The sequence below is a fragment of the Enhydra lutris genome, unplaced genomic scaffold (genome assembly GCF_002288905.1).
Source record: "Enhydra lutris kenyoni isolate GAN:26980312 unplaced genomic scaffold, ASM228890v2 scaffoldscaffold6, whole genome shotgun sequence".
Lineage (NCBI taxonomy): Eukaryota > Metazoa > Chordata > Mammalia > Carnivora > Mustelidae > Enhydra > Enhydra lutris.
Genome location: NW_019154090.1, coordinates 23586253 through 23610425, shown reverse-complemented (window position 1 = coordinate 23610425; position 24173 = coordinate 23586253). Strand labels below are relative to the sequence as shown.

The window sequence follows — 24173 nt, the reverse complement described above, 5'->3', positions numbered from 1 at the left end:
AGCTCAGGCCTGCCCTGCAGTTCCTCTGTTCCCCAGCCAGTTCTCTCCCAAGGGTTCTTTCCAACCCTTGATGAGGACAGCCCCCAGCTGGGCTTCAACCTCCAGGAAAAGTTAAGATACATTATCCCTTTTCTGAAGAGATGTTCCCCTTCAAGCCCAGACCCTATGCTGCAATTTGAGCATGTGTAATCCTGGAGCTCTATACCCTTACAAGCTAGGATTTGTGTGTGTTTCAGAGACAGGGAAATAGGGAATTCAGGGTTGCAGAGAAGGACAGCAGAGAAGGTCTCCATTATCATTACGTCTTTAGGGCAAAGGTCCTAAATCAGGCTGCTCGTAAACCCCACAATCCAGAATCACAGGTACAAAAGCCAGGCTCACCCCGAAAAAGATCTGGGGGGAAGGTGGTGGTAGGGTTTGTACATTCATAACTCACGGTTTGTTTGTTCTTCTTAACTCATTGGGTTTTTAGCTCCAAGACAATGGTTTTCAAACCTCTTACCATTAAGATCCCTTCTCATGTTCACCCTCACACCAATGGGCACTTTTTTTTTTTTTTAAGGAGAGAGAGCACGAGCAGGGGGTGAGCCTCAGAGGGAGGAGAGAAAGAATCTTAAGCAGACTCCATGCTCAGTGTGGAGCTCAACCTGGGGCTTGATCTCACAACCCCGAGATCATGACCTGAACCAAAATCAAGAGTTGGACGCTCAAATGACTGAGCCACGAAGGTGCCCCCACAATGTGCACATTTTTAAAAGATTTTGTTTCTGGGGCACCTGGCTGGCTCAGTCGGTGGAGCATACAACTCTTGATGTTAGGGCTATGAGTTTGAGCCCCACATTGGATATAGAGATTAGTTAAAAATAAAATCTTTTAAAAAAATTTCTCTGTAGGGGCGCCTGGGTGGCTCAGTGGGTTAAAGCCTCTGCCTTCGGCTCAGGTCATGATCTCAGAGTCCTGGGATCGAGCCCCACATCGGGATCTCTGCTCAGCAGGGAGCCTGCTTCCTCCTCTCTCTCTGCCTGCCTCTCTGCCTACTTGTGATCTCTCTCTGTCAAATAAATAAAATAAAAATCTTTAAAAAAAATTGTCTGTAATGAAATAAATTGTTTTCTTTTGGAAAATTAATCAGACATGCAGGTATGTATGTCTAGTCTTTCTCTCTACATATATACACATACATATACACAAATACACATACGTATATGTATTTAATTCTAAAATAAAGAATTTAATTCTAAAGTAATTTCCCTTGCCTCAGGGTCTGAAGAGAAAAAAAGGATCAAGGGAGAAGAGACAGAGAGGGGTGGGTGGGATGAGCCATTCAGGGGTTCTACAGCCTCAGTGCCCTGGGTGTGGTCCAGTCTATACCCCATCTCTTCCAGAGATAAGGGGCCTGAGGTAGCAAGAAAGAGTCAATGCTTAGGAAAAGAAGTAGGAAATCTGACTTCACGCCTAATAATCTTCTCTGTCCTTTGTTTTCTCTAAAACTGCACTGACCTTCCCTAATTCCAAATAGAACTCTGGATCAGAGAATCACGGAATGTCAGTGTTGGAAGGGATCTTAGATGTGGGCCCACCTCCCCACTTCACAGATGAAGAAATCGAGGCCCAGAGAAAGAAGGGGACTTTCTTGAGGCCATGTAAGTGAGGATTAGAGCCAGGATTAGAAGCCAGACCTCCCGACTTCTAGTCTACTATTTTTTGTTCTTCTGGGAATGTCTGTCCCCCACCCAGCCAAGTCAGCTGCCAGAGCAACACCTCATGGCTCCCCAGTCTTCTGGTCCCCTGGTTCCAGCAGTTCCCAGCCCTTAAGGCCCCAGAACCCAGTACCTGGAGAGCGTCTGTTCCAGAAAGGCAGCATTCTGGCTGACAGCATCCACCAGTGCGTTGAAGTCCATCTGCACGGCATAGGCCTGCTCCAGCAGGGCACTGGGGACCAGTGAGGGGAAGAGCGTGAATGGGGCATAGCTTACCACCTGATGGGAGAGAAAGAGTGGGCGGGGGAAGAACACCCGTGAATGGGTTGTCTTCCTGCAAACACAACCCCACGGAAAGTGCGGCCAGCATTTATGGAGGACACACAAACTGCAAAATAGCAGTTCCCTCCAGGAAGAGAGGGAGCAAACAGCATGATGAAGGGGTATAAAGGGAAGTTTTAGACTCTGTAATATTTCATCTCTTTACATTAAAAAAGAGTGGGAAGCAAAACATCAAAAAACAAAGACAAAAAAATAAATAAGAAATCACTGAGCACTTACTGGGTGCAAGGCGCTGTTTTAAATAACCTTACATGGATATATCATTTATCTCTGTGAGGCAGACATTAGCATTATCTATTCTTAATAAATAGACATGGGAGTTGAGTCTCAGAAAGATTGAGTAACATACCCAAAATGATATAATGTGCCATGTATTACACGGCACTAAGATTTGAACTACGGTGGTTGATAAACAACACACACATATACTCACAGCTCCCGGCGAGCTGATTATCTAAACCCAGGACCCTCTTCATGCCAGGAGCTCATGCCCCAGTCCCCTTGGCTTCTGGTTGGGGGAGAGAGACAGTCCTGCTGGTAAGGGGTGCAGCAGAAGTGAACTCCGGCCCCCAGAGTAGAAGTTAGGAGTGGTTTCCCCCAGGGTTGGAGATGGTGACTCACGTTGCCAAGCCGGGAGTTAAGCTTGGACTTGGGCAGAACCGAGAAACCCAAATGCCATCTGGAACACTATTTCTAGAAGGGCTAGTGCCTTCTGAGATTCACAACAACAAATGAACTGGAATTTGGGTAAGAGATGATAAGATGACTTTATGACTTATTTTATGAAGCATTCCCGAGTTTAACCGGAGTTAATATCCATTTGCCATTATGGTAGTACAAGTGTATGGCATTAGAACGTGGCACGATATATTTATTTAAAAATATTATTTTGAACAGATAATACAAACACATGATACAAAAGTCAAAAGAGACAGAAGGATACACAGTAAAAAGTATATCTCACTCCCGCCCTGGCCCCAGTGACTCAGTTCTCCCCAGAGGCAAGTGGTATACTAGTGTCTCCCATATCCTTTAGACTATATGTATACATTCGTATTTTGCCTTTTTCTATACACACAGAGGCACATGAGATATATATATATATACACACACACATATATGTGTATATATATAATGTCATATTATATATTATTATCTATTATATAATATTTACATATTATATATAAAGATATATTGATATATAAAATACATATCTATATATATATCATTCTGTCCTTTGCTTTATAAATATTTCAGGGTCATTTCCATATATGTTCAAATAAAGAACTCTCATTCTTTTTAATGGCTGTACAGTATTCCATTGGATAGAAATCAATTTATTGAATCTAGCTTTCTATTATGAACATTTAGGTGGTTTCCTTCCCCCACCCCTTTATAATCAATGCTTCAACCAATATCCTAGAATATATATTCTAGTTCTTTTGTGTGTGAGAAAGTCCATAAATTGTAAATTTAAAAGGTGGAAATAGCAGGTAATGAGGATAAATCCACTTAAAATTTTGGTAGATAATTCCCAAATTGCCCTACTCAGAATCTCAGAAGACAAAACTGAGGAAGGATATTTGTGACAGGAAGGTTTTTTCTAGCTTGAAGCTCTTATGTGTTAGACTGGGAATTACTGCAGACTACAGGAGGGATGATCTCATACCCTGAGTACATGCGTGACGACTATAGGGTGTTTCCTAGGTTTTGTTTGCTATTTTAAAAGATTTTATTTTTTTTTTATTTGAGAGAGAGAGAGAGCAAGAGTGGGTTGGAGGGGCAGAGGAGGAGAAGCAGACTCCCCCCTGAGCAGGAAGCCTGACATGGGGCTCGATCTCAGGACCCAGAGATCATGACCCTGAGTCAAAGGCAGACACCCAGCCAACTGAGCCACCCAGGCGCCCAGTTTCCTTAGCTTTAAAACTCAGAACTCTGCCTCTTCCAACAGGCCTTATTTGGCCTGAAAAAACTCTCGAAATATTTTTTTCTAATAAGAGTTCCCTCTGGGGTGCCTGGGTGGTTCAGTAGGGTTAAGTGTGCAACTCTTGGTTTGGGCTCAGGTCATAATCTCAGGGTTGTGAGATCAAGCCCCGCGTCAGGCTCTGTACTGGGTATGGAGCCTGCTTAAGATTCTCCTTCTCGGGACGCCTGGGTGGCTCAGTCGATTAAGCCACTGCCTTCGGCTCAGGTCATGATTCCAGGATCCTGGGATCAAGTCCTGCATCGGGCTCCTTGCTCAGCAGGGAGCCATCTTCTCTCTCCCACTCCCTCTGCTTGTGTGCTCTCTCTCTCTCTGACAAATAAATAACATCTTAAAAAAAAAAAAAAAGATTCTCCTTCTCTCTCAGTCTCTCCAGCTCATGCCCACACTCCTTCTAAAAAACCAGACTTTCCTCTTCCTCTGTCCCCATGACTCATCATGCCCACTTGAATTTGGGATCAATGGTATAGAGCTATTTCCTGCTGTGCATAGGCCAAAGGCTAAAACAGTATTTTCATTTTTTATAGAGACACAGACACTGGGTAATAGTCCTCTGCTGTAGTAAGGATAGCTATAGCACATGCATGACAAGAAACACTCCACTTCAGAGTCAGAGAAACAAAAAGAGTGATGGGAAGAAGAGCTCCCATCTCACCTAAGGGGCCAGAACTCCACACTCACCTCTTGGTGCCATGTAGCAAAGTGGGCAGGGTTGTCGGGGGATCTGACTTTTCCAGATAAGCTGGATATCTAGTGTTTTGTTTGTTTTTAAATTTCATAATAAAAAAAAAAAAACAAACCCAAAAACCAAATCAGTAGCTCTGACTTTTTAAAGACACTCTGGTGAAAAAACTGTTAATAATGCTTGCCTCTGGGGAGGGAAACAGTGGCTAAAGGAAGATTTATTCTACACTGAATACCTTTTAAATTTTGTACCCTGTTCACGTGCTTTTTAAAAAAATTTTTTTAATTGGGACGCCTGGGTGGCTCAGTGGGTTAAAGCCTCTGCCTTCAGCTCAGGTCATGTTCCCAGGGTCCTGGGATCGAGCCCCACATCGGGCTCTCTGCTTGGCGGGGAGCCTGCTTCCTCCTCTCTCCCTCTCTGCCTGCCTCTCTGCCTACTTGTGATCTCTATCTGTCAAAGAAATAAATAAAATCTTTAAAAAAAATTTTTTTAATTAACTCCCTAAATCTGCAGGAGCCTACTATTCAGTCCGCACAGGGCAAGTGTGTCACCCCAATCTATAGGATAAAGTTCACGTTCCTCTTCCACCAGTATCAAAAGCCTCTGCGTTATCTGACTTTGGACTGTCTTCTGTCGCACTCTTGAACATTTTTTGCTTTTTCCTAATTTGGGGCCTCTGCCATGCTGGGTTGTTTTTTTTTTTTTGATGTTTTTATTTATTTTAAGGAGGCTCCATGCCCAACGTGGGGCTTGAACTCACAACCCTGAGATCAAGAGTCACATACCCTACTGACTAAGTCAGCCAAGCATGCCTCTGCTATGCTGTTCTCTTCCCCTTTATTATTTTTTAAAGATTTTATTTATTTATTTGAGAGAGAGAAAGACAGCATGGACACACGAGCATCAGTGGGGGTGAAGGGCAGAAGGAGAGAAAGGAGAAGCAGGCTCTCCACTGAGCAGGGAGCCTGATGCAGGCCTTGATCCCAGAACCCTGGGATCATGACTGGAGTGGAAGGCAGATGCCCAACCAACTGAGCCACCCAGGCACCCCACCTCCATTTATTTTTTAAGATCTAGATCCGTTCAAATACAAATAAGGAGTTGCTCCATTTTCTAGGTGTCCCATACAATTTCTTGAGAGGGGCAGTAAAGAATGGAAGGTCAGAGCATGGACTCAGGAGGTAAACTCTTTGGGTTTCAATTCTGGCTTTGCCAATTACCCCACCATTCACGTGACCTCGGGCCAGTTACTTAACTTCTGTGGGCCTTGGTTTCCTCATCTCTATTGTGGTGAGACTTAAATGAGTTAGTGATTCCTAAGTGTTCAGAATAGTGCCTGGCACGTCGTAAATTCTCAATAAATGATAGCTAATGTTGTGCAGCAGGCTATCTATACTTCCTCATAGAACTGACATTACTTAATGTTGTTTTCTGGCACATTCTCCAACTAGACCATGCATTTCAGAGGCCAGGGCCTCTGTGTCCTCAGTGCCTAGAATGGTCTGGCATAGAACAGGCACCTGGTAAAGATCTGGAATGAAATCTCTCCCTCTCTTTCACACACACACACTCTCTCTCTCTCTCTCTCTCTCACACACACACACATTTCCTGTCTTTTTTCTCTGAATTGGGACTCTTGCTGAGGCCTGTGCCTCTTCTAGGTTCCATTAACTTCTAAAAGACCAAGTGTCAGACCTTTACACAATACCTACTGAATAGAAAAAAAAATCTTGGAAGGGAAAATGCTCAATTCTGGGTTCAGACAAGCAGTTCCCATAATGTACGGTTCACAAACCAAGCAATTATATTCCTAAAGCCAGAGGCAGACCTTCCACAGTATGAACCTACCTTAGGTGACAGCCATTCTCATTCACTGAGGCCTCACTAAACATTTACAGAGTCTGGACTCTCCACCAGACCCTTAACTAGGTTCTGGGCACACACAAGAAAAAAAGAATGTGACTTGGTAAAGAAAGATGGTGGCAGCTCTCTGATTACTAACAGGGACTGTCATAGGGCATACTACTAAGTAAAAAGAAAAAAGCAAGTCACCAAAGAGCTTGTCTAGGACACTTCTTTGTGTAAAAAGTGGGAAAAAGAAATACATACATTTTTTGTTATAAGTAAATTATATGAAGGAATAAATAAGAATCTGCCTTCAGATAGAACAGGTGGTTAGGGAATGTGGGAGGGAGGGTTAAACTGTAAACTCTGCCCTTTGAACCATGAAAATGTCTTACCTAGTCACAATTAAAGATTTTTTTTTTTAAAGGATGAGACCTTTAAAAGATGTGGTTTGGACTCAACATTTCTACTTTTATGTATCAACCCTAGAGAAGCTCTCATCAAGATACCCAGTAGCCGTGTATGCTGTTCCTGGAGTGCTGTTTACAATCACAAAACATTAGGAATCACCTAAACAGCCATCAACAGAGAAAAGTTGAACTGTGATCCATCCACACCTAGAACACCATGTATTAGAACGAAGCTAATCCTATTGGAGGGAGTTGCAAAGAGTCTAAAACAGATCATTAAATGAAAAACAAAATCCCAGGGTGCCTGGATGGCTTCATTGGTTAAGCGACTGTCTTTGGTTTAGGTCATGATCCGGGAGTTCAAGGATCGAGTCCCTCATCAGGCTCCTCTCAGTGGGGAGTCTGCTTCTCCCTCTAAGCCTTACCCCTCTCGTGCTCTCTCTCTTTCTCTCTCAAATAAATAAAAAAAATGTTACAGTCACCTGGGTGGCTCAGTTGGTTGAGCGTCTGCCTTTGGCTCAGGTCATGATCCCAGGGTCCTGGCATCGAGTCCCACAATAGGCTCCTTGTTCAATGGGGAGCCTGCTTCTCCCTCTGCCTGCCGCTTCCCCTACTTCTGCTCTCTCTCTCTCTCTAACAAATAAAAAACAGAAATCTTCAAAAAAATAAAAAACACATCAAACAGTAATTTGCATAATCTATATGATCCAATTTGTTTTTTAGAAAACCATGTATTTTGGGGCACCCAACTCTTGATCTGGGAATTGTGGGTTTGAGCCCTGCATGGGGTATAGAGGTTATTAAAAAAAAAAAATAAGAAACTTAAAAAAGAAAGGCACACACAAAAAAAGAAAGGCACGTCATTTCTCTATATACACAAATATGTATATAAATGCACAGAGAGGAATATACACAAACCAATTGTAGAGCTATACCCCCACACTGTGATTAGAGGGTCTTACAAAATAATAGTTCACTGGGCAAAGTGCTTCATGTAAATGATCTTATTGTATTACCAACTTAATGAGGCAGGTCCCATTATTATCCCTTTTTTGTTATTTGAAGAAACCACAGCTGAGAGAGGGTACGTATCTTGCCCAAGTCACACTTGAAACCCCAGACTTAAATTGATTACCCTGGCAGGTTACTTTTTACATATATTTAGAGATCAACTGTGTTACTGAAAAAAATTAAACAAAGGAAAAGCGATTTCTTGAACAGAAAGGGGCTGCCTTTAGCCGTCAGGGACCAGATAATGAGCTTTAGGCTCCAGAGCGGTGTGGTCGGGCTGTGGGGAGGAGTCAGGGGCTTACATCAGAGGAGCTGGGCTCCTGTGAGGTTCTCAGCAACACTCCCTCCGCCAGGGCCCGGTCCACAGCCTGCCGCGCCAGCTCCTCCAGCTGCTGTTCATCTTGCAAGAGGCTCCCCCAGCCGGTGGCCATCCCAACCTGCAGCAGGAGGAGAGGGGAAGGCTTGGGGATAGATGCCCGGGGCCCCAGCCACCAGTGAAACCTGCGGTGTGGTACAAGGGAGTGAACACTGGATGGCAGCTCTTAACTTGCATGAGTGCAGAATGCAAAGCTTGACAGAGTACTTCCACGGTCGCTCTCTCTTTTGGTTCCTAACACAAGGACAGCATGATTCTCACAGTAAGTGGAATCTCTGAGAGGTGAAATGACTTGTCCAAGGTAATGGCTAGTAAAACCTGCATTTGAACCCAGGTCTCAGGACTCCTAGCCCAGTGCTTTTCATTGGAGAAAGAGGCACTAATGTCATATGTGATTGGGGCAAGTTCCTTCCCCTTGTAGCTGCAGATTCCCTACCTGTGCAACAAGGCGTAAGCGTATGGAGTAGACTAGTGGTTTCCAAACCTGGCTGAATATTCTGGGGAGCCTGGTAAAGAATACGAATTCCTGGGCCTCACTCAGAGATTCTCACGCAAGAGGTTTGAGGGGAGGGAAGGTTTTTTGTTTTGTTTTTGTTTTGTAGCTCTGTATTTTTAACAAATTTAAAACCATGCAATAGATTATTAATTTCCCATCTGGGGCACCTAGGTGGCTCAGTCAGTAAAGTATCTGATTCTTGATCTCAGCCAGATCTTGATTTAAAGCCCTGCATTGGGTTCCATGCTGGGAAAGGAGCCTACTTTTACAAAAAAAAAAAAAAAAATTTTTTTTTTTCAAATTTTCCCTTCTAGCTCACAACCCATGTTGGCAGATCTCAAATGGGAGGGGTGGGTAGGAGAAACCCTTTGTAGAATACTATGAAATGCAGCTACGGTGAACTCCTCCCTCATATAACCAGAAGCAAACTCACTAGCTGGACATGACTACATTGCTTGTACGGACATCTATCATCACAGCACCAAGACAAAATATTTTTGAGAAATCACATTAGCAGGATAGAAACAACGAAAAGCCAAGTGCCCAATATAATAGCAGGAGGAGTCCAACAGGCTGTCCAGAGACATACGGGTATGAACCAATTTATCCTTGATACTCACTGATTTTGCAGTAGGCCTCAAGGATTTAAGATCTGAATAAAAATCTGGAAACACCGGTCACTCATTCATTTTGTTTTGCCCTATTGTTACTGGATTTTAGGAAAAAAACATGGCTATCCAGCTCAGTGGGCCCCAAAAAGGGAGCTAGAGAACAAGGAACCTCCATCACATTTAGCTCCACCTCCCCCTCCCTATAGCAGAAGAGGCGCTAAACCAATTATGAAAGTCTGTTGGCCTCAGCACAACATTTCAAAAGAAAATGACTACGTGATTTCAAGAGGGTCCTGACAACAGAGATAAGGGCAGTCATAGAGTCATAATAAAGCTCTGGGTTCAGTCAGATCTGGGTTTGAGCCCATAATAATACCACTTCCTGCATAAATAAGGTCGCCATGTGGATTAAATGAGAAAAAAAAAAATCTGTGTGTAGTTCCTTAGCAGGGTTTGGAGCTCTAAACATGGGAACTTCTTTTTTGGCTTTACCTACTTTACAGGTGGAAAACTTGTCAGGAGGTCACACGGCAGGCTGGTGGCAGAGCTGGGACAAGAACCTATGATTCTGGCATTAGAGCAACAGAACCCTCCATTAGCCCCCATCTCTTCACAACTCTGGGATTCCAACATCTCTGCTTGCCATTGGGTTCTTGTTTACTTGGTAAACACTGAACAGCGTCTAATGCCAGGCCCTAGACTAGGTACTGAGGACACAGAGAGATAAGACATAAAGATAACCACTAAGGGGGCGCCTGGGTGGCTCAGTGGGTTAAGCCTCTGCCTTTGGCTCAGGTCATGATCCCAGTGTCCTGGGATCAAGCCCTGCATCGGGCATCGGGCATCGGGCTCTCTGCTTGACTGGGAGTGCTCGGCGGGGAGCCTGCTTCCCGTCACCCTCTCTCTCTGCCTGCCTCTCTGCCTGCTTGTGATCTCTGTCTGACAAATAAATAAATAAATAAATAAATAAATAATCTTAAAATATAACCACCAAGTAAAGTACTGATTGGGCCCTTTGTTTTTCTCATTCTACAGTCTCAACCTTGGGGCTTTATTTGTTTTGCTGAGGACACTCTAATCTATTCCTTCACACTGGTGATTTCCTGACCTCCAAACTGTCATGACCTACTGCTGACTGGGAGACTCTGCAGAACCAGAATAGAATTTGTTGTTGTCTCCCCACATATCTGCTCCTCCTCTGATGAATCCTACCCAAGCACTCAAGCCTATACATACTTCTCTCCCAAATCGCAGTCTCCCCAAATTCTGTAGTTTCTATTAAATATAGAATGCTTTGAATTCCTTGATTTCTCTCCACCTCCGAGGTCAGGAGCCTCGTTCCGCCTACCATCATCTCTTCCCTGGACACTAAATAGACTCAGACTGAGGTTAATTTCACTGACCAGGATACACCTGCGTCTCTCCTGCTCCCAGGCTAGGCATGTGCTGCAGGCTTCTCTTTTTGGAACACTCCCCACCACTCTTGACTATATCCTTCATGACTCAGTGTCAGAAGCTGTCCCTGCTTTCCACCCAGGGCTTCTACAAACCACTAGTTTCCCCTGTACCATAGGAATAGTTGTGTGTCTTAATCACTTCTCTACGTGCCCGCCTACTACTGTATTCAGTGAATGTGAAATGAATGAATGATGAATGAATGACAGACTGTGACCAGATCAACAAAAGTCTTAAAACGCCCACGGGAAAATTCAGTCGGACTTTATCCCGAGGGCGAGGCCAGTGCCTGCGTGAGGCCTGGGGCAACTTCACCCGTCTGCTGCCCAGGCTTGCCCCAACTTCACGGGCCCGTTCGCTCCCCCACACCAGACAAAGTTTGGTTCTAATCGCTCCCAGGTCCCTCCTTTTTTTTTTTTTTTTAAACTCCGTCTCTGGCTCACCAGTACCCTGTCTCCGACACCGGCCCGATCGGGAGTAAGAAGATCTGGGAAATCTGGGATCAACACGCACCAGCCCAACCCCCTCAATGGACACCAGTTTCCCCTTCCCCACGATGAGTTTGAGTTGCAACATCTCTCTGCCTTCAGGGTTCCAATCATTGGCCAGACCCCTCCCTCACATCTATCCTCCCTAGGAAACGTGGCCCTTGCCGGCCGCCGTTGCCGCTCCCCAACCTACTAGTTCGCCGTCGTGCCAGCCGCGGTACTCAAGCCCCTCGCGTAGTCACCCGTGGTCCAGGGGGCGGGGCCTCAGTGCGACCCAATGCGCATGCGCGGGTCGCTCCAGTAAGGGGCGGGTGGGGAAGGATAAAGAACAGGGTGGGGGAGGAGACCGGTGCCTATGGAGCTGGACGGCGGCCGGGAAGGATCAGTCCGTGTGAGGGCAGCCTTGGCTTTAGGGGTTCATCGTCTGGAGCCAGACGGACAGGACCTTGGGAAGGAGGGCCGGAATCACGCTGTGTCGGCCCGGAGTTAAGGGTTTGCAGAGCTTGTAGGGCGTCAGAGCTGGTGAAGTCCATTGTAAGATGGGAAAACTGATACCCAGAATGGGACAGTCACTACCTCGGGGACGCACTGTGGGGGTAGGTGTGATAAGGGCGGTCCAGAGAGGGGCAGAGACCCGCGCAGGGTAACTTAGAACGTTCTAGTCTGAGCCAGTGTTGGAACCCAGGCTTCTGTTTTCCACGCAGCTGAGTCCCAGAAAAGACCACCTGATTTCTCGAACCTCAGGAAAACTGCCGGAGAAGCGGTAGAGACCAAAAAAAGCATTTTCATTTTTCCAGCAATTTAAAAAAATATTTTAAGTATTCTCTATACCAAACGTGGGGCCACTGGCTCTACTAAATGAGCCGTCCAGGTGCCCCTTTTCCAGCAATTTTTAAGTTGGGAATGTTTGAGGGTGACGCAGTGTTTCTCAAAATGTCTAAGATGATTTGTGTCAGTATCTAGGGCAATTTTTTTTTGAGAATGCAGATTCTTGATTCCTTATTTCCACCTTAGCTCTTGGCAGCCCTCCAGTTCTTTTAACTGTTCCTTCTTTCTGGGTTATGACAGGATCTTCTCGATGTGAAGCACCTCATATGAATTTTAATTAAAGTAACCTGAATTTATCAGTCTAGGCTCGGGGAAGTTAACCATGACTAAGAGAGTCATGCTTTCACAGCTTTCACATCTGATGAAGAAGGTAGACTGGTAAACAGTGCTTTTCTGGGGAATCAGGGAAGGCTTTGGGGGGTTTAAGGGGTAGGTAGGACTGTGTAAGCAGTCAAAGAAGTAAGTGTGGAGGTAAGAGTCAGGAACGGGGACCGTGTTCCAAGTAGTAAGAACAGAAATAGCAAAGGCAAATAATTCTTAGCGTGGCTACTCTTTTTAGAGACCTTGAGGAGTTTGGTACAGATACTGAGGAGGGCCTGGGGGTTGAGCAGGCTTAGGAGCTCAGCCTTGGAGAGGGAGTCTTGGATTCCACATTAAAGAGGTTGGCATATGTCCAGTGAGTGATGGGGAGCTGTCTAAGGGTTTTGAGCCGGGGAAAGATAGGGTCTATCTTATGTGTTAGCTGCTATCTTATGTGTTAGGTGCTGGCTACAGCGTGGCAAATGGTTTGGAAGCCCAGAGCGCATGCTCAGAGGGCATTAAGGTGTGAGACAGTGGCAGAAGAGGTGGAGAGGAGGGGACAGATTAAAGAAATGTTCAGGAGGGAAAACTACAAATGATCATAAATCAGTGGCCTAACCCAGGGGCCAGGATGTTTCCAACCCTTTAAATATAGCTTGTACATTCTCTGTCTACAGGACAGACGGAGTCCTCCATCTTTTTGGCGGGAGGGGAACAATAGGTAGTCTGGTTATGGGCACAACAGTGTTTCCGTGATGTCCTTCCTTTGTCTGCTTTTGTGCCTGGGGGACAGTCTGAAGCAGTGGTTACTGTAATAGGCCCCAAGTGGCAGAAGAACTCTGTGTTAACCAGGAACCAAGGAAACTATTTCTAGTGGAGCATGAAATTAAAAGTCAAAAAATCATGACCCAGGGTTCCCTGTACAGGTTCCCCACCTCCAGGATGGGTGCCAAATGACGAGTATCAGGTGTCTATTGGTGAGACTTGGGGAAGATCCCAGACCTTAACAGCCATTTGGTTGAGTCCCCTCACAGTGTGGCAGGTAAGGTGTCTTTCTTCCCATTTTGTAGATGTCACAGCTGAGCCTCAGAAGTTCTGTGACTTGTTCAAGGGGACTCAGTTTGTGGTGCAGCTGGGAGTGAGGGGCTCTTGGCCAAGGGTCTTTCAAGCGAGGCTTTGTCTTTCCTGCTCCCTCTGCCTTGATGCTTTGCCCCTAAATCTTGGCATAACTTGTTCCTTCTTGTCGTTCACATGTTTCCTCCTCAGATGCCATCCTCTCCCCTTCAGTATCACATTCTATGTATTTTCTTCATAGCACTTATGAGTATGTGAAATTATTAGTTTTGTCTGTTTCCATCTTGTGAGTTCCATGAGAACAGGCACAGTGTCTGTCTTGTCTACCACTTTACCACCAACACCTGGGATGATAATCTGCCCGAGTAGATGTTCAGTAACATTTGCTCAGTGATAGAAATCAGCTGGGGAGAGGAATGCAGGGGAAATCAACATTTGGAAAGCTTAGGATGTTTCAGGTACTTTTCATAAACTACTTCATTTAATCCCCTCACAGCCTTTTAAGGTAGGTACTGTATCTCCTTTGGGTAGGTAAGAAACCTTGCCAAATGAGGTCAAGTCAGTGGTTTGTTACTTTTGAGGTGATAGACTCCTTTGAATCTACATTAGACACAAGTTTTTTGCAAACCATATGGAGGAATTCACAGACCTCCCTGGGCCCACTTGGGGGTCCCAGATCAAGGGACCCAGGGTTAGGGAACTTGCCCAAGGTTTCTCTGGCCTCACGCCTTTGCTAGTTCCCCACTCCATGGCAAAGATAGATTCCACTGAGTGGACTACAGGGAGTCTGCTGAAGATTCTGGAGCAGAGGGAGATTATGATGCAGTGAGCCTCTGATGTGTCAGACCCGGGTTCAAATCCTGACTCCGAAACTGGCCATGTGACTATGGACAAGGCTTCTCACCTCTCTGAATCCTACTGCCCTCACATTGAAAATGGAATCTGTTTTTTCCCCCCTAACTATAACAAATCTTTATTCATCTGTGTCGGGTACTTGGTTAATGGCTTTACAGTAGTTGTCTCTCTTTTTACCACACCCCTGTGACATCAGTACTGTTATCTCCATTTTATAGCTGAGGATTTGCAGGCTTGCAGAAGTGTGCTGACTTGCCAGAGATCACCCCGCTTCCCACTGTCAGCCACTGTGCTCCCACATGGGCATCTGGGGAGGTACCATGAGCTCAGGCTTCCCGAAGTTGCCTTTAAGTATCTGCTCTTGGGGTTTGTGGGAACATTTGAATATTCAGATGTTCCCACAAACCCCAAGAGCAGATACTTAGGTAAGAGGACCAGGAGGTCCTAGCTAGCAGTGCGCATGGAGGCTAGTCCCTTTGATTTGTATGTGTCTCCCCAACCCCTGGTGCAGGCCTCTCGCCAAGCCTTTACTGGGTCTCTTGATTGGGACAGCTCTGTCATCCCGGGGTCTGCAAGTGCCCGTGGTCTGCATCTGTGCACGTGGCTGCTGTCTCTTTTTAGCAGTGACCTCACCTGCCTGGTATTGTTGTTCATGAGGCTGTCTCCCCACCTGGCTGGGGGCCATCGCCTGGCCATTGAGTGGAATTCCTCTGTCTTCTAGCCTCCTAGCACAGGCCTGGCCCAGCAGTGCTGCTCAGGAAATGCCTGTGGAATCACAGTGAGGGCTCTCCCATGTGTTGGGGATTTACTGTGTGCCAGGCCTGTCCCAGACACTTTATATGTGTTATCTCATTTACACCCCCACCATAATCCTGGGAGGGAGAAGTTACTGAGAAGAAATAGAGACTCAGCTGGGCTTTGCGTTAGGCCCACTTGTGATGATTGATGGCACCAGGGCTGACTCCAGGCCTGTACTCTCATCGTGCATAAGGAATTCTTGAAACTCTGGGCTGATAAAGGGAAGACACACTCCTCCGCCCCCAGTACCCTCAGAGACGTTTTACTAACAAACTTCTAGTCCAGCTCTCATTTCATCTACAAGGAGGGACGCCTGGCTGGCTCGGTTGGTACAGCATGTACCTTTTGATTTCAGGGTTGTGAGTTCAAGCCCCACATTGGGTGTAGAGATTTTTTTTTTTTTAAGGTTTTATTCATTTATTTGAGAGAGAGCATGCGCAGTGGGAGAAGCAGACTCCACCTTGAGCAGGGAGCCCTACAATGACGATGCAGGGCCTCACCCCAGGACCCTGAGATCTTAACCTGAAGCTGAAGCCAGATGCTTAACCAACTGAGCCACCCAGGCACCCTGGGAATAGAAGTTACTTTAAAAACATAAAATAATCCATGAAGAGACAAGCCCAGAAAGGAGAGATGACTTATAGCCCCTCTTTTCCATTTACTTCTTATCCATTTACTTTTGGGCAGGATGGGATCTGATTTTACCCACCACTGTAATACCCAGGTAGACCCATGCCTGGTCCAGGTTGATGCTCAGTAAATACTTATAAATTTTATTTATTATGAAAACATCAGGAAGGGTATAAAGATTAGTATAACAAACACCCATATTCCCACCACCCAGTTTGCAAAATAAAACATTGCTAATACAGCTGAAGGCCTCATGTGCCCCTGCGCAATTGCACTTTCCCAGGGATAAAGAGTCTCCTAAATTCGGTATTTATTATTTCTACGTAATTTTTTATTGAGGTATAATTCATGGGCTATAAAATCTAACCTTTTTAAAGTGTACAGTTAAGTGGTTTTTAATATAATCACAAGATGGCGCAACCAGTACCACTCTCTAATTCCAGAACTTTTCCATCATCCGGAAAGAAACCTACATTGGGCACTCTCCCAATCTCCTCTCCAGCCCCTGGCAGTCACTAATTTTGCTTCGTGTTTCTATGGATTTGCCTATTCTGGACATTTAATATAAATGGACTCCTGTATGTGGCCTTTTGTGTCTGGCTTCTGTCACTTAAGCCTTATGTTTTCAAGGTTTATCCATGTGCCAGTATTTCATTCCTTTCATGCCTGCACAGTATTCCGTTGTGTGGAGACATTGCATTATGTTCCTCTGTCAGTGGACATTTGGGTTGTTTCTACTTTTTGTTATTATAAATAATGCTGCTGTGGACCTCTGTATACGAGTTTTTGTGTGGATGTATTTAATTCTCTCAGGAATAAACCTCAGTGTGGACTTGCTGGCTCACAGGGTAATTCTGCATTTAACTTTTGGAGGCGCTGCCAGACTGGTTTCCGAAGGGGCTGCACTATTTTACATTCCCACCAGCAATGTCTGAGACTTCCAATTTTTACATCCTTACCTCTTGTTCTTATCTGCCTGTTTGATTACACCATCCCAGTGGGTGTGAAACAGCATCATGTTGTGGTTTCAACTTGTGTTTGCCTAATGACTGATGAGTTGAGCAGTGCTTCTCGGCTGTTTGTATTTTTCTTTGTCTATTCCCGTCTTTGTTTTTTAAATATTTTTATTTATTTATTTGACATAGATATTACAAGTAGGCAGAGAGGCAAGCAGAGAGAGGAAGGGAAGCAGGCTCCCTGCTGAGAAGAGATCCCAACACGGGGCTCGATCCTGGGACCCCGACATCATGACCTGAGCCAAGGCAGAGGCTTTAACCCACTGAGCCACCCAGGCGCCCCCTATTCCTGTCTTTTACCTTTTTTTTTTTCTTTTTAACTTAAAAAATGTATCCTAGGGGCCCCTGGGTGGCTCAGTGGGTTAAAACTTCTGCCTTTGGCTCAGGTCATGATCCCAGGGTCCTGGGATCAAGCCCCGCATCGGGCTCTCTGCTCAGCGGGGAGCCCGCTTCCTCCTCTCTCTCTGACTGCCTCTCTGCCTACTTGTGATCTCTGTCTCTGTCAAATAAATAAATGAAATCTTTAAAAAATGTATCCTAGCTAAGTGTACATAAAATTTGCCATTTTAACCATTTAAGGGCACATGTCGTTGGCATTAAGTACGTTCACATTGTTGTAGAAGTATCACCGCCATCTGTCTCTGGAACTATTTTAGCTTTCCCACTGAAACTGTATCCCTTAAACAATAATTCCCCATTCTCCACTTCCAGCCAGCCCTTGGCAACCACCATTCTACTCCCAGACTACTCATTGACTCCGTTTCTCTTTCAATTCATGAAAGAGAGGGTCCACTTTAAAATTAGATTGTCTTTTTATTGTTGAGTTGTAAGAAATCTTTATATATTCTGGACATTAGACCCTTATCAGGTACATGATTTGAAGTTGTTTCTCCCATTCTATGGGTCATCTTTTCGATTTCTTGATAGTGTCCTTTGAAGAATAAACATTTTTACTTTTGAGGAAGTCTGAATCATCTGTTTTTTCTTTGGTTGCTTGTGGTCTGGGTGTCACATCTAAGAAACTCACCTAATGCAAAACCATGATTTATACCTATGTCTTCTTAGAGTTTTATAGTTTTCACTCTTACATGTAGGTCTTTGATTCGTTTTTAGTTAATTTTTGTATATGGTGTGATGTAGGTCCTTCCTATGCATTCTTTTTTTTTTTTTTTTGAGATTTTATTTATTTATTTGACAGACAGAGATCACAAGTAGGCAGAGAGGCAGGCAGAGAGAAGCGGGGGGAAGCAGGCTGCCGCCAAGCAGAGAGCCCGATGCGGGGCTCGATCCCAACACCCTGGAATCATGACCCGAGCCGAAGGCAGAGGATTTAACCCACTGAGCCACCCAGGCGCCCCCTTCCTATGCATTCTTAATCCTCTTACTAGGTGTGTGTTTCTAAATACTTGATGCTATTTTTCCTGTTTTTTGGACTTTAGCAACATTGTATATGCTTTTTTAAAAGATTTTATTTATTTGACAGAGAGAGACACAGAAAGAGAGGGAACACAGGCAGTGGGGGGCGAGCAGGGGGAATGGGAAAGGGAGAAGCAGGCTCCCCGATGAGCAGGGAGCCCAATGCGGGGCTGGATCCCAGGACCCTGGGATCATGACCTGAGCCAAAGGCTGACTGAGCCATTGTATATATTCTTGTGCAGCTTGTTTTCTCATTCAGCCTTAGGTTGGGAGTGTCATCCATGTTGATAAGGGTAACTAGCTCATTCATTTTCATTGCTCTATAGGTTCACTGCATAAAAGCCACATCTCATTACCTTCTCTCCTGTAAATGGTCTGTTGGGTTGTCTCTAGTATTTTATGATTACAAATGGTAAACTAATATGTGCCTCCGTGTGCAGTGTGTTGAAGGTCACAAGCATATTCAGGTTTCCTAGATAATATAAAATATCTCTTTTACATGGTTTTATAAATTTGCACATCTGCCAGCAGTATATTAGAATTGCTGGATTGTTGGATTAGAATTACATCCTCACTAAGGCTGAGTATTGTCAGGCTTTTTTGTTTTTACCAGCCTAGTGGGTGTGGCGTGATACTTCATCGGAGATTCCCGGATTAATAGCAAAGTGTATTTTTCAGTAAATAGTTACATGGTTGCATGGGCAGGTGTGTGAAAGCAGAATGGATGCAGGTCTTTGAGGAATGACCCTTGTGACTCTAGCTTGTGGCTAGAATGGTGGCAGGGCTCTAGGTCTCCACTGTGCGGGCTGTTCATGGGAAGACTCTGGAGCTAGGAGGTGTTGGGTGAGACTGAAAACTCTGTATATGGGAAAAGATGTTTGTCACCTTGACACCAGGGATGGGACCCTCTCTCCAGGAGGAGGCTATCGTCTTCCAGCTCCCCAAACTTTCCCCAAGAAGGGAAGGAGCTGGAGAGAGAGAAGCCAGGAGGGAGTTATGTAAGAATGAGAATGGGGTCCCACAGTCTTGGGAATGACCCTTTTTTGAGAACCTTCTCTTTGTCTTTATATTGGTGGTATGTATCTCTCCTGTTTATTCTACTGAGTTTGGGGGTGATGATAAGGATAGTAAAAAGAAGAGTAATGATTGTATATTATATCCTTATTATGCGTGAGGCCTTGTGCTTTTTTTAAGTGAGTATTGTCTCATTTAATTCCAGTGGAGTAGGTGCTGTTATTATTCCTACTTCACAGAAGATGACAAGGCATCAAAGAGACAGAGTAACTGAGGGCTTTCACTCCAGCCGTCTCGCTGCAGAACTTGTAAGCACTATCCTGTATTGTTAGCCAGGCTCAGCTAAACCCAGGAGAACAAATCAAGGAGAGGTTTGCCCAAGCTTGGATGGGTGAGAGACACAGTCATGGTGTGAAGGGGGAAGCCAGGGCAGAGTGAGACGCCCCTGGAGAAGATGGCTCTTGAGAGGCTGGTGCCCCCACCCAGTGGACACAGTCCCTCTGGCAGGCCCCTCTTCTGTGCCAAGTTCTATACTGACTGCTGGGGCTGCAAAGTGGGATCTGCCCATCTCCAGGTCTCAAGAAGTCCCTAGACAGATGAACAAGAATTTGGAGGATGGGGGTGGCCTGGCACTTCAGACTGAGGGCGGTCCAGATATCTTACAACAGGTGAACTGTTTTTTTGTTTTTTAAGATTTTATTTATTTATTTGACACAGAGAGAGAGATCACAAGTGGGCAGAGAAGCAGGCAGAGATAGAGAGGGAAGCAGGCTCCCCATTGAGCAGAGAGCCCAATGCAGGGATCGATCCCAGGACCCTGAGATCATGACCTGAGCCAAAGGCAGAGGCTTAACCCACTGAGCCACCCAGGCACCCCACAACAGGTGGAAGTTTAAACAAACTATGGTACATCCATAATACAGACTACTGTCGGTAACAAAAAGGAACAAATTATTAATGTCAGCAACAACTTGGATTAGTCTCCAGGGAATTATGCTGAGTGAAAAAAGTCAGTCTTAAAAAGTTAGGTACTTTTTGATTTCATTTTTATAATTTTTTTAAAAAGATTTTTATTTATTTGACAGAAAGAGCACAAGCAAGCGGAGCGGCAGGCAGAAGGGGAGAGAGAAGCAGACTTCCCACTGAGCAGGGAGCCCGATGCAGGACTCGATCCCAGGACCCTGGGATCATGACCTGAGCCGAAGGCAGACGCCCAGCTGACTGAGCCACCCAGGTGCCCCCATTTTTATAACATTTTTGAATTGGTGATTTTATTTTATTATATATTTAAAACAAATTTATATATATTTTATTATATATAAAAATATAATATTTTAAATAATAATAAAATAATATTTTAATATATATTATATAATATATAATGTATAATGTATATTTATATATAATAAATATTTATATTTAATATATATTTTATTATATATTTAAAATAAATAAATATTATATATTTATTTATTTTAAAGGCTTTATTTATTTGACAGACAGAGATCACAAGTAGGCAGAGAAGCAGGCAGAGGGAGAGGGAGAAGCAGGCTCCCCACTGAGCAGAGAGTCCGATGTGGGGCTCGATCCCAGGACTCTGGGATCATGACCTGAGCCGAAGGTAGAGGCTTTAACCCACTGAGCTACCCAGGCGCCCCAGATTTGGCGATTTTAGAATTGGAGAATGGATTGGCTCTTGCCAGGGTTAAGGAGGACAGTGTAGTTATAAAAGGATAATACCTTTTTGTTGTTGGAATTTTTCAGAATATTGACTGTGGTGGTGGGTTCGTGAAACTACACAGGTGATAAAATTGTATATGACTGAATGCATGCACGTGCGCATGCGCGCGCACACACACACACACACACACACACACACACACACACACACACAAACAGGTATACGTCAAACTGGGAAAACTTGAATAAGCTTGGGGGATTGTATCAGTATCAGTACAGGCGATCGCTCTATTATTTCTTATAATTGCTTTTGAGTATGTAATTTAAGTCCCAAAGCATTGGCAGGACCGTAGAGATGTTTGTAACGACAGCATTTTCAACGCATATTAAAAATTCCAGAGGCCACGTGCACGGAGGCCTCTTGCCCTTATGTTAGCCAAGTCCAGCTCCACGGAGAGATGGCCAGTATACTCTGGAGATGTGAAGGAGTGCGCGGGGATCCTAAACACCTCAGGAGACCCAGGGTCGACCCACTGAGTTGGTTTCTGAGTTTAACTCTCTCTGCCCTTCACCTCCTGAGCTGACCCACCATGATTATAAGGGCAAGGGTAAAGCCGTGCCCACCCCTATTTCCCCCTCCTCCTCCCCTCCCCCTTCCCCCTCTAATTGGTCTTTTGAGAAGGACAGATGTTCTTTCCTCATTTTCTACTCCACCAGGTGGGGCTAAGTGCCCCTCCCCTGGGATGCCCTGTGCCAATTGTTAGTAACTGTCTGTGCCTCCTCCATGCCTGTCTGCTCTACTAGACAGACTCCTGACTCTTATTTTTGTTTGTTTGTTTGTTTGTTTATTTGACTGAGATCACAAGTAGGCAGAGAGAGAGAGAGGCAGAGGGAGAGAGGGGCAAGCAGGCTCCCCGCCAAGCAGAGAGCCCCATGTAGGCCAGATCTTGGACCCTAAGATCATGACCCAAGCTGAAAGCCGAGGCTTAACCCACTGAGCCACCCAGGCGCCCAACTCCCGGCTCTGAGAGGCAAGACCAGAACCAGTCCCAGTCTTGGGCAGGGCGGGGTGGGGGGTTGCAGGGGAGCATCAGAGAATGTTAGTTGTACTCAACTAAATGGGAAGCTGACCCTGGCTGAGATAAGCTTGTTCTGATCCTGAGATCCTAGCAGGGGCCTGGGCTGTGGCACAGGAATTTGGGGGTGGCATGGCTATGGTCTTATGAGATCCTGGGACTTTGTTTCCACATGGTGGTCCCTCTAGGATATCTCTCCGAGAATGCTGGCTGCCTTGGGCCCTGCTTCAGATTCCATTCCCAGAGTGGCAGACCCAAGGCTTACCACCCCAGCATACCCATAGTTGCAGAGCTCCCATGTTCACATTGTTCTGTCCTCTAAGCATGGGGTGAGCCCTTCGGTTTGTTGATTTCTCTCAGCAACATTCAAGGCAGGTAGTCTTCCTCTATCCATTTTGCAGAGAAGGAACCCAAGCTCAGATAGGTTAAGTAACTTGCTCAGGGTCACTTAGCTCGTGAATGGCAGAGCAAGGACTTGAGGCAGGCCTGATGTGTGCCAGTCTAGCCCCTGCAGGTGCAGAGCTGTGAAAGCATTCCTGCTCTTATGGAGCTAATGATAAAGTCACCAGACATCTAGATGTGCTCAGCTATGCCAGTCACAGGCCAAACTCGTCATGTACATTCTGTTGTCGGCTCTGCATAACAACCACATAAAATAAGATTATGCCCATTTTATGACGGAAATTGAAGCTTCAAGAGGAAAAGCAGGTAGACATATAGCAAGTAGAAGCAGACCTGGACAGCTGGATTCCAGAGCCGCTGCTATCAGACCCTCTTGTGCCGTCTCTTCCCCAGACCTATTTTTGGCTTTTTCCCTCCTCCATTCACTGGCTCTCCCAGGCCCCCCCTCCCCCACCCCACTATCATTTCTGCCCTCCCTTCACCCGAACCCTCCTGTCTAGCCTGTGTCCATAGACCCCACCCCTTTCAGTCATAGTCTAAGCATAGTTTGGACCCTGGGTTTGGGCCCCAGTATCTATCCTAGGGGGATACCCTGCACTCTGGCCCTTCCTGTTCTACCCAGCTGCCTGGCAACAGAAGTCCTGGAGGGACTGCCCAGTCCCCTTCCTCACCTGTGGTGGCCAGGAGATGAGCGGCCCGAGTGGTGCAGAGGGTAGGGCGGCGGGAGGCCCGCACCTGGCAGGGAGGCCCACACACCCCACAGGGGATGGGGGCGGCACTGGGCGGTTCTGGAAGCTGATATGAGCAGCAACAGCTGCTGGCATTATCTGGCATCTAAGAATAGCCTGGGTTGAAGAGTTGGGGGCTGGGGCCAGGGAAGAGGGCAGGGGCCTTTTTCCACCGCCCCTTCCATCTCTGCTGCTGCTTGGCCTAGAAACTGGGAAGCCTCCCTCTGGTCTACTTTTTGTTCTGGGATGGTTTGCATGGATGCGTCTTGCCTGCTATTGGGCTGGGGAAATGAGGGTGTCCAGAGACTCAGACACAGGGCTGAGGGCAACAAGCCCGCACCCTGAGGACCGGCCCTGACCCAGGCCCTCCCCACTGCAGAGAATAGGAGCTTTGCTTTTTCAAGGATCCTGTTGGAAGTGACCCTTATTCATGTAGCAAATCCTTAAGAAATAGGCAACATATACTCATTCAGAACTCAAAGGTATAAAAGGGTAAACAAGGAAAAAAAAATCAGTCTCTCCTTGCCTGAGCCCTCAGCCACTTCTTTCCTTCTCCAGAGGCAACTGCACTTGCCAGCAAAGGTGGTCCCACCATAGGAAGGCCCGAAAATACATGACTCTCCTCTTCCCCCTTTTTGACGTGAGTGATAGCACATCCCATCCATTCTTCTCCTCACTTTTTTCCACTTAATGGTATGTCTTGGAAATAACTAATTCATTGAGTCTTTGCTCAGTGGCATGCACTGTTCTAAGCACTTCAGATGTTCAGGCTCAAAGAATCCTGTGTGGCAGGTGCTTTTTTTAAAAACAAATTCCCGTTGTTACAAGTTTGAATAGTTTCCCAAGACTTCCTAGCTGGTAACTGGCTGAGCCAGGATTCAATCCCAGGCAGCCTGACTTTAAGTAAAGTGTTCTTACTACCCAGTATTGCCTCATACCCTTGAATCCTGTCA

The 24173-nt window shown here is 45.6% G+C and overlaps 1 protein-coding gene across 1 annotated transcript in view; it reads right to left on the bottom strand.

The window, feature by feature from the left end:
- LOC111141336 (glutathione synthetase) overlaps positions 1 to 11651 on the bottom strand; it is a 29806-nt gene extending 18155 nt beyond the window's left edge. Inside the window, exons 1-3 of the mRNA XM_022493800.1 lie at positions 11597 to 11651; positions 8280 to 8414; positions 1834 to 1979 (exon numbers count right to left, since the gene is read on the bottom strand). Coding sequence (XP_022349508.1) covers positions 1834 to 1979; positions 8280 to 8408 — 275 coding nt within the window. The 5' untranslated portion in view covers positions 8409 to 8414; positions 11597 to 11651. The remainder of the gene's footprint in view (positions 1 to 1833; positions 1980 to 8279; positions 8415 to 11596) is intronic.
- Positions 11652 to 24173: the final 12522 nt, after the last annotated feature.